At 44.7% G+C, this 16,089-nt stretch overlaps 1 protein-coding gene across 1 annotated transcript in view; it reads right to left on the bottom strand.

The window, feature by feature from the left end:
• The window catches only part of LOC121284946 (low-density lipoprotein receptor-related protein 1-like), a 1,922,347-nt gene that overhangs the window by 901,737 nt on the left and 1,004,521 nt on the right, over positions 1-16,089 (bottom strand). The window contains exon 15 of the mRNA XM_041200912.1: positions 15,053-15,175. Coding sequence (XP_041056846.1) covers positions 15,053-15,175 — 123 coding nt within the window. The remainder of the gene's footprint in view (positions 1-15,052; positions 15,176-16,089) is intronic.

The following is a 16,089-nucleotide window of genomic DNA, read 5'->3' as shown; positions in this document are numbered from 1 at the left end:
TGCACAGGAAGATTGAGACTCACTATAGCAATAATTGCTTAATGTCGTTAATGATGTAAAGATGTTCTGGTTGATGCCAGCTACATCCCAGCCAGTGGCCTCATCCAGCTTGCCAGAGGACCATGAACAGGCTGAGGCAGTTGAATAAACTGATGAGGGGCCACCCAATCAGTCCCATTCCCCCACCCTATCCTTGTGGTCCTGAAGGTTTATCTCAATAAACTTGGAGTTCCAATTTCCATCCAAGTTCCTTCTTAAATCATTGATCGTCTCTTCCCTTGTGGGAAGCAGGTTCCAGGTCATGACCATTCACTTTGTTAAAAAGTTCCTTCTCACATTCCCCCCTGCATCTCTTGCCCCCCCAAACTTTAATTCTGTGTTCCCTAGTCCTTAGAACCCACCCACCATCCCTAATTGTAAATGGTCAGGCTGCTAATGAAGGTGCAACAGATGCTGGCAGCTCACTGTTAATCAGGTTCGAGGTCCCATGGATCTCTTGGATGGAAGGTCCTTGCATGGTGAATATTTAAGGCCCTCAGAAAGACCTAAAGAAATTGATGCTGCCACATTTTTATTGAAAAGAAACAATTTGATTTGAGTCCAAAGTCTTTTTTTGCCATGTGGCAATGGCATAATATGAAAACTCAGGTCACACTGACATGGATTAACATCTAATTCTGCAAATACATAATATCAGTTTTTTTTTAATTGTTTAAAAATCCTTTGCCCACTTCCTATTTTTAAATTTTGGGCCATTCACAACAGGAATTTCAGATTATTCTCCACCTCTGTTCTCAGACATCATGCAATTGGAAAGCAGGTATGTTGTCATTTAATGACATGAAGTCATGCAAAATGGGATTGACCAAACCACTTAGACGGATTCCTATATTTTACATGGAAAAATAATTTGAGATGGAAGGAAAAAGGCACAATTTTGATCATCCTTTTCTTTTCTCATCTCAAAACAGTTGCTTCATGTTTCCACAGTATTTTGTCACATACGCTTTATTCATGAGGTTGTTTGGGGACAAATTTCCTCGAGGTTCTCCAATTCATCTGCCTTTACTGCAGGAACCCTGGAAAAATGTATGAACAGAATTTGCATCATTTTCCTGAGGCTTCCATTGCTCTTTCAATGAAGTTACTGCAGATAAATGGGAGAAACCCCAAACGCACCTCCATTTTGTTGCCGATCATTAAAAAGAAACATCATTATCTTGAATCTTTTAATATATGCTCACTTCTGGACATAGAAAGAAAAAAGACACAAGAAACCTGAGCTAGAGATTTGGAAGAAGAATAATTTAGCGTATTACTGACAATTTCATTCAGAATGCCCATTAGGATGGCTGAAACTGTTTGAATGTTGGTTTAAGAGATTATTAGGTCATTGCAGAGGGAGGCTTACCTTCATCAAGCTTATTCTGTTTTATTTAGAAATGGACGCATGGCACCAAAAGTTGAAAAGTACTGAACTCCCTCAGCTAGATAAGCATGAAAATTCATCAATAGACAGAATATTTTAAAATCAAAAGCTTTAAAGGGAATTAAATTGGTTAAGTTTGGCAGTTGGCTATCTACAACTGGACTTAAAAGCCAGCTTTAAGATTAAGTCTGCTCTGCTAACATCACAAATTTCTGCATGCAACTGGCAAGATAACAATGGAACAAACTCTTTAGTGATAACAATGGCTGGCTACAGCAAAGAGAGCTTCCAGCCACAGATGAGAATTGAAGTTCTAATCATCATGCTGCTGCTTAATGCCAGTTCACAGTTTACTAACTCGGTCTGAGAGTTGACTTAAACTTTCATTTCAATTTACAGGTTAATTTGGTGTTTTTCTCATGGGCATATAGCCCCAAAACCCATAGAATTTGAGGCTCAATCTAGTGCTGCCAGCATTTCACTTTTTTATATTTCTGCTCACATTTTATATTTCTGCAGGGGAAGCAGGTTGGTGTAACAAGCATAGAGGGAAAATTTCTCCCATTCCACCCAATATCAGACTTTGCAAAGAATCAAAATTTTCAAAAAGGCTCTTCACATCTTCATCTGATTTTTTTTCAATGAATATATAGAGGGGCATTTTGCCCATCAGTGAAAAAAAAGGAACTAAGGATTCAGAAACAGGAATTAATTTTCCAGCATGACATTTTCTGAGTGTGATCCAGGTTTGTGACTGAGCCAAGTAAAAATCCAGAGATTTGCAAAAAGAGCAGAATGTGACACAATCTGTAGGGATGACCCTTAACATTGCTGCAATCACAGAAACACAGGATTGTTACAGCACAGAAGGAGGCAATTTGGTCCATTGTATCTGCACTGGCTCTGAATGAACAAATCGGAGAGCCATTCCCCCACCTCGTCCCTCGCCTGCACATTCTTCCTTTTCAGCTAACAGTCTATTTCCCACTTAAATGCCTCAATTGAACCTGTCTGCACCATGCTGTCAGGTAGTGCATTTGAAACCTTAACCACTCACTGCATGTAGAAACTTTTTTCATGTCACTTTTGCTTCTTTTGCCAATTGCTTTAAATCTGTGCCCTCTCGTTTTCGATCCTTTCACGAGTGGGAACAGTTTCTCCCTGTCTACTCCGTCCTGACCCCTCAGGATTGTGAATACCTCGATTAAATCTCCTCTCAGCGTTCTCTTCTCTGAGAAAAACAGTCCCAACTTTCCCAATCTATCTTCAGAACTGAAGTTTCTCATCCCTGGAACCATTTTTGTGAATCTTTTCTGCACTCCTTTCAATGCCTTGACACCCTTCTTAAAGTGCAGTGTGCAGAACAGGACACAATACTCCAGCTGAGGCTGAACTAGTGTCTCACACAAGTTCAACATAACTTCCTTGCTCTTGTGCTCTATGCTCCTATTAATAAAGCCTGTTTGCTTTATTAAGTGCTCCCTCTCAATCTGTCCTGCCACCTTCAATGACTTGGACACATATACACCAAGGGCCTTCTGTTCCTGCACTCCTTTTAGAGTTGTACCCTTAATTTTATATTGTCTCCCTGCACTCTTCCTACCAAAATGCATCCCTTCATGTTTCTCCACACTGAACTTCATCTGCCACTTGTCTGTCTCTTCCACCAACCTGGCTATGGGTGGAATCATCTGGTCCCATTGGCCTTGAGCGGCATGGTGAGTGAGGAGGGGGGGAACAATGTGATGAGAAGACTAAAAATCAGTTTTATGACATCGAAAAACCAGTTTGCGATCATCCGATCCGTCCGTCAATGGTAGACTGCGTTTCCTGCCGCCGCACGTCAGGAACCTAAGATCAATACTTTTGCATCTCATGATGAGCCCTGTTCACCGGAATCATCCGCCCCCCCCACCCCCCCCCACCATGTTGCATCATCCGGGCATATTGGTGTCAGTGCACACCCACGTGTTTCACAAATGTATACAAGTGACGTGCACCTGGTGACCTGAACTTCGAGGGGAACTTGGAGGTGAGTGCACAAGCATCATCTGCAGGACATCAAGTAAGAGGCGTTGTGCATTCATGGGGTGGGTGGGGGTGGGGGTGGAGGGGCGCAGGCAAGTCGCTTTTTCCCAGCTGGCTTTCAGAGCTGTGCCAGGACAAGGGCTCCAGTGCGGGTCAGGCCGGTGGGGTGGGATGGGGGGGTGGGTTGGTCAGCACAGACTGAATAAAGTAGACAAGCACATGCTGGGGGGATGGGGGGAAGCCGGGGGGTGGGGGGGGGGGGGTTGATTGGGTGGGGGGGTGCATTTAGCAGCTACGCCCTTTGAAAAGCCTGTCAAAAGTGAGCATTTTTCTGCAGCTGAGACCGTTCAGCTGCAGCTCCATTGACAGGCTCGGAGTTGGGCCTCTGACACTTTTCTGCCCACCCTAGCAATGTAAAAGCATGAAAGTGCCACCAAATGCTCCAGAACTTTTCGCCCCTTGGGCACAGGCTGCAAATTAATGTACATATTTGGGGGCAGCAGAGCAATTGGCCGGCTGGGCAAGTTGTAAAATCCCCTTGCGAAAGGTGGCCATAGTGCAGTCACTGGTGAAGGTGCTCACAGCCCCTTGCAATGTCTTTATTAAGGTTTGGATCAGCATTCCTCATGGTTCAAGCTAACAGCACAGCCTTGCAGTGCAGTATGGGAGAATGTCTGCACCTGAGCTGAGAGCGCAGCATGTAGTCCAGTGGCCGAAGCTGTGGTCAATCAGTCAAGTGGAATGGGGTGGATGTGGATGGGGCTTCAGACAGCCAATGAACACACTACACACTAGCCATCCAAGTGGTGGCCAGCACTCTCCTGCTTGTGTGAAGGGGCCTTCAGACTTAACCAAGAGATGTTCTTAGGACACATATACCAACCCAGACGTCTCTCGTTTTTAATCCTGCAGGAGGAGAACATGAGGATCATGGAGCCTGGTGATCTAGCGGTATGCCTCATGGCTTACAGAGACCAGAGGAGAAGAAGAAGAGCTGCGGAAGCGCCTGACTCAGCAAAGGGAGGAACACCTTCCTCGAGGTGAAGGAGCGGCAGAGCCTCCTGCACAGGAAGCTGAAGATCCACAGAGAGTCGTCCCTCCTGGGGCTTTTTTAGACCTAGGGTATACAGATGATGACTGTCATTCCTGCAGATGACTGAGAACCAGTGTCACCAAAGTCTGCGCATGTCTAGGGAACTGGTTGGTCACATATGCCACCTGTTGCAGGATTTGGTGTCACAGGGACATGGAGGGCATCTAATGCTAGTGGCTGTGAGAGTGACCGCAGTGCTTAATTTTTACTGGCTCTTTCCAGTGCTCCAGAGGTGACCTGTGTGGGATCTCACAAGCCTCCATGCACAAGTGTGTCCAGGAGGTCACAGCCACCATCCTCGCGAAGGCACAGAACTTTGTGCATTTTGTCTGGGATCAGGAAAGTTAGGAGCAAGAGCGCTGGGATTTGTGCAGATCTCTGGTTTTCTGTGGGTACAGGGTGCCTTCGACAGCACTGACATGGTACTTAGATCTCTATGGCAACAAGCAGTCAACTAGGTCAACCGCAAGGGCTTCCTCTCTCTGAATGTTCAGCTGATGTGCGACCACCACAAACGCATCCTTGTAGGTCTGGCATGATCCCACGATTCCTACATCCTTAGCAGGTCTCAGATACCTGACATCTTCCATGGTCCAGAGAAGCTGCAGGGTTGGCTCCTCAGGGACAAGGGCTACCCACAGAGAATGTGGCTGATGATACCCATGCGGCAGCCTCAGACTACAGTAGAACGATGTTAATACAAGGCTCATGCCGCAACCAAGACTTAGGTGGAGTAAATGACAGGCATTTTGAAAATGTGGTTCCGGTACCTTAACAGGTCTGGTGGAGCACTGCATCATTGTCACTTGTTGCAAGCTACACAACCTGGAGCTGCAACGGGGGAGAGGACCTAGCTGAGGAGGAGATGGAGGAGCTGCACATCACCTTTGATGAGAAGGACATCGAAGAGAATGATGGTGATGAGGTCCTCGAAGGGCGAAGACGCAGGCGATGAGGCATCACACTGGCCAAATGAGGCAGGCACACTCAGCAGGCCCTCAAAGCCACAAGATTCATGCAGGATGATGACAAGAAGCAGAGAGGACAGTCCTGATATCCTCGTCTTGCATCTGTGAACATTTGAGTCCACGTGGCTGATGGCAGCGCACATACCCTCAGTGCTCAGGCTCATGTCATGGAGACGCAGTGGAGGCCCTGATAGTTGCTAGATTGAAGGACGATGATGACAATATGCTGTGAGGACACTCCTTAGATCTTTACATAGCCTCTATGATTGTCTAACTCCTGTTTGGCTGTGGGCAGCTCACTTGTGCTCTGTGATCAGGGTCATATCATGGAGATGCAGCTGTGAAACTTTAAATGCACTTATCCTTTGTCAGCCTTCAACACCTTGTCAGGAAAATAAAATAATTCTAATAACGTTCTTGAAATTTATTGTAAAATAGTGGTGTGTGTGTGTGTGTGTGTGTGTGTGTGTGTGTGTGTGTGTGTGTGTGTGTGTGTGTGTGTGTGTGTGTGTGTGTGACTTAATTGGATTAAAGGCAGCTGGTCTGAGGGCTTTAATGTAAACATGATAAACATGGGAAGTTTAGAATGTAAGATGTAAAAGGACATTTGCATTTTTAAACAAACCAGACTAGATTGTTTTCAAAGGAGGGGTGAAATGTGTCACCTAGCCAGGTGAAGTTTAGAAACAGTTTATTTTTCCCAAAGATTACTGGTAAAACTTATTGCTATGTGAGATTTTTATTATCAGAATGTAAAGTTCAAAGACACAGGGCAGGATTTTTCCCATGGCAAGGGTGCTCGGTGGCCCCTCACCCTGCGATTTCAGGCCCGCCCAGTGTGGATCGTGAGTCGCGGTGCTCAGCGCTATCTGTGCAGGCAGGGGGAGGAGGGAGAGCCAGTCCTAGCATGCAGTTCACGCATGCCCGTGAAAGAGTGCTTCAATCTCCCTGATGCATAGAGCTGCCTCTGGGAGATGAAGCGCTGTGTAAAAAAAAACAAAGAAATTAAAAATTTAATAAAACGTCCCCTCTGTCACATGAGCTGGGACTGATTTTTAATTCAAAAATATAGTTTTTATTTATTGTTTATTTGCTTTTAGGAAACATCATCCTGCTCGTAGTTGAGGTTTCCTAAAAAATGTAAAGGCCGCTTGGTATTTTCGCCTGCCCGCCAACCGTTAGGTTAGATGGGCAGTGTAAATTTGAAATTAATTAGATTGTTAATGGCCTTAATGGGCCTTTTAATTATATGCGGGCGCGCAGCCAACTCTGGCGCGCACCCGCTGAATGACACTGTGCAATGATGGGATGCATACCCGACGTCATTGCCCGTCATTTTACTCTCAGGCACGTAGGGTGCACGCCTGCACATCCAGAGTAATATTCTGCCCACAGTGAAACAATTCGCATTCAAAGGGGAAAATATGTATTTAGGAGTGAGGGCTGTGTATAAAAGCAGCCACTCTATGATCTAACACGTGTAAAAAGCCTTCAGCATCTATGCCTCAAGCTGCTGTCTTTAAAGAACTGAAGTTAAGAAAACTCACTTTGAATTCGACTGGTTCAGGGTGTTGTGTCTTACTTTGCATGGGCTTTTAAAATCTACGTGTCTCACTGTTGCCTGAATGAAAGTGTAACTGGGAGTCAGATTAAGTAGGGGATTTAGAAGTTATAATAATAGTAATTTGTAGATCTATGTATGTGTTTAAATTCATTTGTTCTATTAATAAAGGTTTAATTTAGTTTGGTAAGAAACTTACAAGACTTGGTGGTCTTATTACTACTGAATTCAAGTTACATAACTCGAAACTTATACGAATTGCAAACCAAGTTGCGGCAGTTGTGTCAAGATTCCCTTTCGAACAACTCAGCATTTACCATTGGCTGTGCCATAGCAACCTGTCCCCTTCAGGAGCACACCATCACCAGTCACAGATACCGAAGAGATGGGGGACCAACTGCACCTCAAAGATGCTGAGAGCGCACAGGTAGAAAGATGGAACTCTGTAATGCCTGTCCACAACATTCTGGCAGCACTGGCAAGCACTGTTGGGGTGTAGGCATCACTAATGTGTCCAGTGAGTGTGAAGCTAGACCATCACTTTGGTCTGAAGGTTACACACTGCACAGGGAAAGAAGTGGCCCCGGACTAAGACACCTGCCTTTATCTTGTGCAAGACCCAAGGTTTCACATCTGAGTGACATGAACACTGCTCAGCATAACAAGAAGCCATGGGCAAGGTGGCATTCTTGGTAGTTTATTTACAATAGTGAACATTATGTACAAGTGATTAACACCTGTGCCCAGGCTGTACAACTACATCTTCTTAATGCTTGGCCTAAATAGCCAAGTGGTTATGGTACTGGGTTTGTAACCCCAAGGTCAAGAGTTCAAATCTCACAATGGCAAACTATGAAACAATGTAATTTCATCTGAAACAGATGGAAACGGGTCCCCCAACATCCACAGCAGAGTTAGAGACAGCCTGCTTTGCAGGAGTCCTCTAAAGGGCCGAGACCTGGAGGGCCTCGGCCTGCTTTCGGGGCCCTGCTGTGTGGCAGTGGCACCCTCCTTGACTTGTGGAGCTGGAGCTGCTGGGGTCACAGGAAGAGGAGATTTAGATAGGCCGGACACCCCCAGAGTCACCTAAGTGAATGGTCCTGGGGTGTGCGCCTGCTGATCTTCCTCCCTATGTGCGCCTGAGGCCCCTGGCTGACTCCTTAAGGAGAAGGAGAAGCTGGAGTGAAATTGAGCTGCCAACACACCTCTCGCATTGACACTGTTGGAGACCAGTGATGGAATACAGCCCACTCAGATGTCCTGGACCAAGGTCTCCATGGCGGTCACCATACTGCCAGTGTTGGCCTCAGTGCATTGGCATGCCAGACTGAAGGCAGGCGGACTCCTCCATTGTGCCTTGCAATTGGAGGACTGCAGCAGGCATCTCTTCCTGATGTTCCCGAGCTTGCTTTTGCAGCTTCAACAACTGAGGTATGACCAAGTCCAGAGGCTCCTCATCTGACTTGGACTCAGCAGATTTCTGGCCTCCAGCAATCCTCTGAGTGCCGGAAGCCTGGGAATTCCCTGCCACCATCTTCTGTGGATCAGACAGTGCGATGTGCTCACCAGATTATGACCCCAATGCTACTCAGGAATAAGGCCCACCGAGCTGTGTGTCACTGAGCTGGTGGAGGGTGTGGGTGAGCGCTGCGATGGGTCTTCAATTAGGGTGACATCAGACTCTTCTTCTAAAGTGTCTTCAGAGCTTGAGTCAAGGAACTAGCTCATGGACCCCCTCGGCTGCTTCCCAGATTTGTCTTCAAATGCAAGGAGAGATAATTAGTGCTTGAGAGTGTTCAGAATAGGGAAACTCACTCACAGCATGGTCATCTGATGGATGTTGCACTGCTCGATCCTCACTTGGTTGAGCACCATCAACTTCACCGTCAGCACAGGAACGGTCCAGGTCATCATGGGCCAGCTGGATGACTCTATTCTCAAAGTCTGCGAGGATCTTGATGTTGGGTATTCCCCTACCAGTCTGTGACCTCTCCTTTCTGTTGTGTGCCAGCTTGTCCTGCACGAATACAGATGGAGAAAGTGTGAACAGGACGCCTGTCAGGCCAGGTGAGAAGGATGTCTGCCATGGGTGGGTGGTGAGTGGTGAGAACACAATCCACAGGGCAGATGATTGTGTGTGTGTGAGAGTGAATAGGGATGTCACTTGAACTGGCAGGGAGTGAGATCCCTGTGGGTTTGTGAGTGTGTGAGTTGAGAGTGACGAGAAGGGTGACTTACCCTGGTGGAACAGAGGGAGATCATTCATCCGCTTTGAGCACCGGGTGGCTGCCCCCTTTTGTAGGGCTTTGGCACAGACCACATTGCCATCACCTCCCATGCTCAATTGGTGACCTGGCTTGCTGGTCTTCGCCCAGAACAGGGGTAGAGCACTTCATGGCGGGCCTCCACTGCATCCAGTAGGTGCCCCCAGGAGGCATTGCTAAATTTGGGGGCAGCACGTTCTTGCAGCAGTTTTCGAACCCTGAGAGAGTGCTCACTCTGAACAGGGGTGTACTTTAAATATGGCACCTGGATTACTGAAAGCCCATGGAGGCAGCGGGGCAGATGAATCAGAGGCCAGTGATCCGGAGTGTTTCCCAGGAACGCATTATTAATGAGGCAGGATGCACCGGGGTTGGGGACTATATGGCAAGAAAACCTGCCATTATGGCCGGTGGATAAAACAACATTTTTCACGCCCGCGACCTCACTCAGTGCAAATCTGGGACGATTGCACCCTCTGAGCTTTTGAAGTTCTACATTATCGTTCTCACAGTTCATGATGCTTCCAAGTTTTGTATCTGCAAATTTTGAAATTGTGTCCTGTATACCAAGGTCTAGGTTATTAATATATATCAGGAAGAGCAAGGGTGAATATAAATGAAAACGAATGAAAATCAGATATTTTAATTGTGTGCACAGCAATAGAGGAAGAAAGATCAGCAGCGGGTGTATAATAACATGGGCCAGCACTACTGGAGGAAAAGTGCATGTGGGTCTGTTTATTAGCGTTTTTATTTCTCCTTACTGAAACTCACACTGCATATATTGGGGGAGAAATTTGTTTGTGTAGATCATTGAAGAACACCTCATGAGCCCTGCAGACAATGATCTGTGGCACTGCTACGCCTGGAGAATCATAATATGTCTGCCAGCAGTGCTACACAAACAAATTTCTTCCCCATTGTCTTTGAAGGTTCTTTTTAAACACCATCAGAAACTACAACAGACAATATAGGATTGACAATATAGTATATACTAGTACATACAGCAAAGGAACAGGCCATGTAGCCCAATGAGTCCATACCAGTGTTTATGCTCTACATGACCCTCCTGCCAGCTTTCCTCATCTAAATCTACAATCATAACAACCTATTCCATTCTTCCTCCAATGTTTGTCCAGCTTCCTGTTCAATGCATCTATACTATCCACATCAGCCACTCCCTGTGGTAGCCAGTTCCACATTCTCACCACTTTTCTGGCAAATAATTTTTTCTAAATTTCTATTTTTTTCCTTCTAAATTCCCTATTGGATTTCTTGGTGACAATTCTAAATTGATGGGCTCTGGTTATGCTCTTCTCCACAAGAGGAAACATTCTCTCTGTATCCACGCTATCAAAACCTTTCATAATTTTAAAGATCTCTATTTGGTCACCCCCATCACATTTAAAAAAGCAACACTTTGACAATTCATTTCTTTTATTATCCTTTCCTGAACTTGAGCACCAATCCCACCCTTTTCATTTTTTTCTTCTATATATGTATATATATATATATATTATAAATGGGCAAAAAGCACCTCAAGGTCTAATTCTTGTATCTATTAGCGTTCAAAAAATACATCCACCAAATCAACCTTTTTTATCCTTTCTTTCCAGCCTAAATTTCAATTGCAGAATTTTTAGCTCGTCGGGCGGGCACAAGCCCAACGCGACCGAGTGTAAAATGACACGCGATGACGTCAGGTGAGCATCATAGCGCATTGTGCGACTCTTTTCAGTCAGTGGGCAAGTGCCTCAATCGGCTACGCGCCTGCCAACAATTAAAAGACCTATTAAAGCCATTAAAAAGGTAATTGAAATAAACTATTCACTGGCTGTCCAACCTTACGGTTGGCGGGCAGGCGAAAAGGCCAAGTGACCTTTGCATTTTTTTAGGAAACCTCATCCACGGGCAGGATGAGGTTTCCAACTGCTATTCAAAGTTAAATAAAAATTAAAACATTTCATTAATAACATGTCCCTGCTCATGTGAGAGAGTTACGTGAAGGGATATGCTTTATAACATTTTAAAAATCTTTATTTTTAATGTTTTAAACTGTTCATATCCCTGAGGTAGCTCTTTGCCTCAGGGAGCTTTTCCAGCGAGCACCCACGTGCATGTGCGAAGTTCTTGCTCACCCTCCTTGCACTCCCCCCCACCACCCCCCACCCCCTCCTGCTCCACGTCCCTCCCCTGCAGTGCAAGTGCAGCAGCATGCGTTTCACATGAAATTGCAGTCTGGCCCCGATCACGGGCGGAATTCGGCTTCCCGAATGCCCCCCCCAAGCCCACCCAATGAGGGAAAAATCCTCTTCCAAGTGTTTTCTTTGTCAGCAGCAGTCGGAATGTGCTGATGTCAGTGGCCAAGCTGTTCAACTGCATACTTAATGATGCCTTATGGCTGCCCAGAGAGGTAAATCAGCCAATATATTTTTAATATTCCCACACGGAATTCTGGTAATTGGTCAGCTGATGACAACTTAAAATTGTTCACTGCTTGCTTGCTGGAAACAGAAAGTTCCTAAAATCCTCTAAAATACTCTTGGCTTATTTGATGTGTTGATGCCATTTCACGGGAAGTGGGTTGAGGTGGACTGCCTAATGAGTGTTAATTACCAAGTCCACTCAGGTGACCAAAACGCTCAATATTAATGTTCTGACCACAAGCAGGAGGTAAAGCTAATTATAGCTAACTATATGAGATTGCTCGTCCACTAGAAAGTTAATGCAACCATGCTGGTTTTTACAGTTGCTCTGAGCTCAAAGGTGTAAAGACATTCTTCCCGGCCAACTGTTACAGTCCATTTTGATTCATCGATGTGTCTAATGTGTAAGTATCTTTTTTGATCCACCGTAGTCCCAGTTTGGCTTTCTAAATCATTAAGGTTCCACAGTTTCTTAGCAAATATCTGCTCCACTAGGCACTTGATGAACTGGGGTGAGTGGAAATGTCCAATTTCACATAAAAACTTGCCCTCAGAGATGCAGGTTCAAAGTTACAAGAATTACTGAAGCTTTGAGGTTTTTTAATGGCTTGAACCTTCCTACATGGGGAGCGGCAAACAGCTCAATTAAATCATTGATGCCCCTGGGGACCCTAAGCACGCCAGGGAAGTTACGCTGCAAGTTTAAACTTTCGATTGCAACTTTTACCTTGCTGGCTTACTGTACACATTCCTCCAACAGTGGGATCAAATGGCCAGAACCACAGATACTTGTGCTGTTGCGCTATACTTAGCCTGGTTTTTATATGCATTTACTTAGAGCTTTTCCTAACAGGTGTAAAGTCGACTGAGGAGCACAGCTCAAAGTAAAACTGCTGGAGTGTCAAAGCTCAAAGTAAAATAGCTGGAGTGTCAAAGCTTCCAGCACCCCACCCCCCAACAATGCCAGAAGAGTCAGCATTGGTTGGGGGGTTGGGGGGGTTGTGGGGGTGGGGGGTGGGGTAAGAAATGCTCGGGGGTGGGGGAAAGGGTGAGCCGGTAGGGAAGTGAACATTGTCGATGGGATGAAGAAGAGGGCTGGACAATGTTGGGAGGTGTAAACACTGTCGGGTGGTATTGAGGGTGGGGGTGAGCACTGTCGGAGGGTTAGCTGGGTAGTATTGGAGGTTGATTGGTACATTTAAAAACTCTACAAGTCAATAAATGAAAGACAGGCATTACAGGGCATGTCTTCAGTACATGATGAAAAAGTTGGCATGGCTTCACTTGCCACTTAGCCTCCTGAGTGTGTTTGTCGCTGGAGTCAACCTGCAGCCAGGACTGGAAGGTGAAAAGGCTCCAGTGTAAAATGGTAAATGGACACTTTAAATTAGAGTCAGCGGCGGGAGACACTGAAAAGAGTATTATTTTAAGGCTGAGCTTAATTTGTACCATCTTTGACGTAGGCAGCTATCTGGGACATCGCTGGCAGTGACATCATGGGCACTGCAACTGCATATGCGGGGAGTGTGCCTTCTGCAGTTGCATGCAAGCACTAAATGTTATGTAAAGGAAGAGTTTGTTCAGCTTCTCACTACCTTAAAGTACATTGCTATTCTATTTTGTGCTTTATAACACTTGGCTACAACCACCCTGAGAACAGAATTTCTATGGGATATCCCCTGCCATGATAACGTGAAGCTCCGATCCAGGAAGGGCAGTGGATAATTCAGTATTTATTCTTTATCCTGCAAGTGACCATTATGATATCACAGCTACACAAAATGCCTGTGCCCAATCTACCTCAAACCAGTAATTGTAGATCTTAAAAAGGACAAACTGAGATCCAGTTGTAAGTGTACAGCAATCAGGATTACCGAATAAAAACAGGATTATAGAACAAAAATAGTAAATGCTGGAAATACTCAGCAGGGCAGCTGACAACTGTGGAGAAAGAAATAGAGTTAAAGTTTCAGCTTGATGAAGTTCCATTTGAATTTATTTCAGGTTTCCAGCATCCACAACATTTTGCTTTTGAACCTGCATTATGGGTTGATATCCTGGACGAAATTGCATCTTTACGAAAGGTGGCTTTACATTCAAAAGGAAGATCAAAAGTGTAATTTCAATAATGTTATGATCCCCTTGGGGTAATTGTAAGCCAAAATAACCAAATTTACTGATGATTCCCAAATGAAGAAATTAGCAACAAGATTCCACTTTTTGTAGCTATTTTTTAACACAAATCAGAATTCATGAAAATGAATTCACAGGAAAATTGCAGTTGCTATGAGCTATAAATTATCCATGGAATAGCAGATACAACAAAGACTACCTCATGAGATGATAAGCATTCGTATCACTCCCTGTCCAAATGTAGCACCATGTGCAATCTGATTTGTGTTAAAAAATAGCTACAAAATGTTGAATCTTGTTGCTAATTTCTTCATTTGGGAATCATCAGTAAATTTGGTTATTTTGGCTTACAATTACCCCAAGGGGATCATAACATTATTGAAATTACACTTTTGATCTTCCTTTTGAATGTAAAGCCACCTTTCGTAAAGATGCAATTTCGTCCAGCCTTTCCAACTCAGTCCCCAGAAAGTAGGATTTCTCATTTCTTCTTACTCAAAGGATTTGGGCCTTGAGACAACTGCAACAGTGTCTCCACTCCAGCCAGAGACAATCATCACCCAAACAACACACTCTAGCAGAACCTCTTTATCAAGACTCTCTTAATGATATAGGTTCCTCAGAGACTCCTTTATCCTACTCTTTAATAAACTTTGTTAAACAGCATGGTCAGCTCTGGCAAAACCAAAGCATAGCTTTAGAATTGTCCAATTCATAATCTCTGCGCTAACCCTATTTTCTGCTTTCAGTCCTTTTTAACTGTATTAAACACAGAGCTCCTTGTAAATGTGCCTTCTCTGTTCTTCCCCTTCTGTATCTCTTCTTTGTCCCTGTCGACATGGCTTCTGTATCTCAGTTTTCTCCCTGTGGTAGCGCTTCTAAGTCAAGGGTGGCCAGGTCACGTGGATAAGTATTTATTTTTGTCCAAGAAAATTACAATTGATCCCTTATCATTGTTGTAAACTTTTTGAAGTCATTTTCAAACATTCTTAAAACCAATTACAGATGTCACAGACATTTTAAAGAAATTTCAAATTTTCCATACTGTACTGCTTCCTGGTCAAAAGTCATCACAAGAGAGAAGGGACAACATGCGAAATGAACTACCATGTCAAATGGAAAGGGGACAGATATAAAATGGTGGACTTACATTTGCAGGTAACATTGTCCTCATCCAAATGTTGACCATCAGCACAAGCACAGACTCTGCCGCCAGGAATTATCAAACACAGACTACTGCATCCACCATTATTTCCACGAGTTGAATTCTCACCTGAAAGGAAGAGTGCAAAATCAGAAACCAGAGTTCAAAAACTTGTAATTATTACTAACAGAGTATATGTTCAGTACCTTTTCTTTGCAGTTAATTACTCTCTGCCCATATCCTCCTTTCATGTCCTAACCCTACTTCCTTCGGTTTCTTCCCATGGAGTGAACTATCACCAATTCACTTGCAACGTTTTAAAAATTCTTTCATGGGATGTGGGCATTGCTGACTCAGCTAACACTTATTACCCATCACTAATTACTCTTGAGAAGGTAGTGCAGGCTACTTGATGGAGGTACACCCACAGTATATTAGGAAGGGAATTCCAGGATTTTGACTCGGAAAGAGTGAAGCAACAGTGATATACTCCCAAGTCAGGGTAATGTATGCTTTGAGGACAACTTACAGGGGTGGGTGGTGTTCCCATGCATCTGCTGTCCTTGTCCTTCTACATGGTAGAGGTCTCAGGTTTGAAAGATGATGTTGAAGGAGCCTTGGTGAGTTGATGCAATGCATTTTGTAGATGGTACACATTGCTGCCACTGTGCGTCGGTGGTGAAGGGAGTGAATGTTTAGGTGCTGAATGGGGTGCCGATCACGTGGGCTATTTTTCCTGGGATGGTGTCAAGCTTCTAGAGTGTGTTGGACCTGCACTCATCCAGGCATGCTCCTGGTTTGTGCCTTGTAGATGGTGCTCAGGCTTTGGGGAGTCATTGTCCACATAATTCCCAGCCTCTGACTTTCTCTTCTAACCACAGCATTTATATGGCTGATCCAGTTTAGTTTCTGGTCAATAGTAACCCCAAGGGTGTTGGTACTGGGAGAATCAGTGATGGTTATGCCATTGAATGCCAAGGGGTGAAGGTTAGAATCCCTCTTGTTGGAGATGGTCACTGCTTGGCACTTATATTGCGCAAATG

This window comes from Carcharodon carcharias, chromosome 12, assembly GCF_017639515.1.
Source record: "Carcharodon carcharias isolate sCarCar2 chromosome 12, sCarCar2.pri, whole genome shotgun sequence".
Lineage (NCBI taxonomy): Eukaryota > Metazoa > Chordata > Chondrichthyes > Lamniformes > Lamnidae > Carcharodon > Carcharodon carcharias.
The sequence above is the reverse complement of the archived record's forward strand: the minus strand, read 5'-3'. Positions and strand labels throughout refer to the sequence as shown.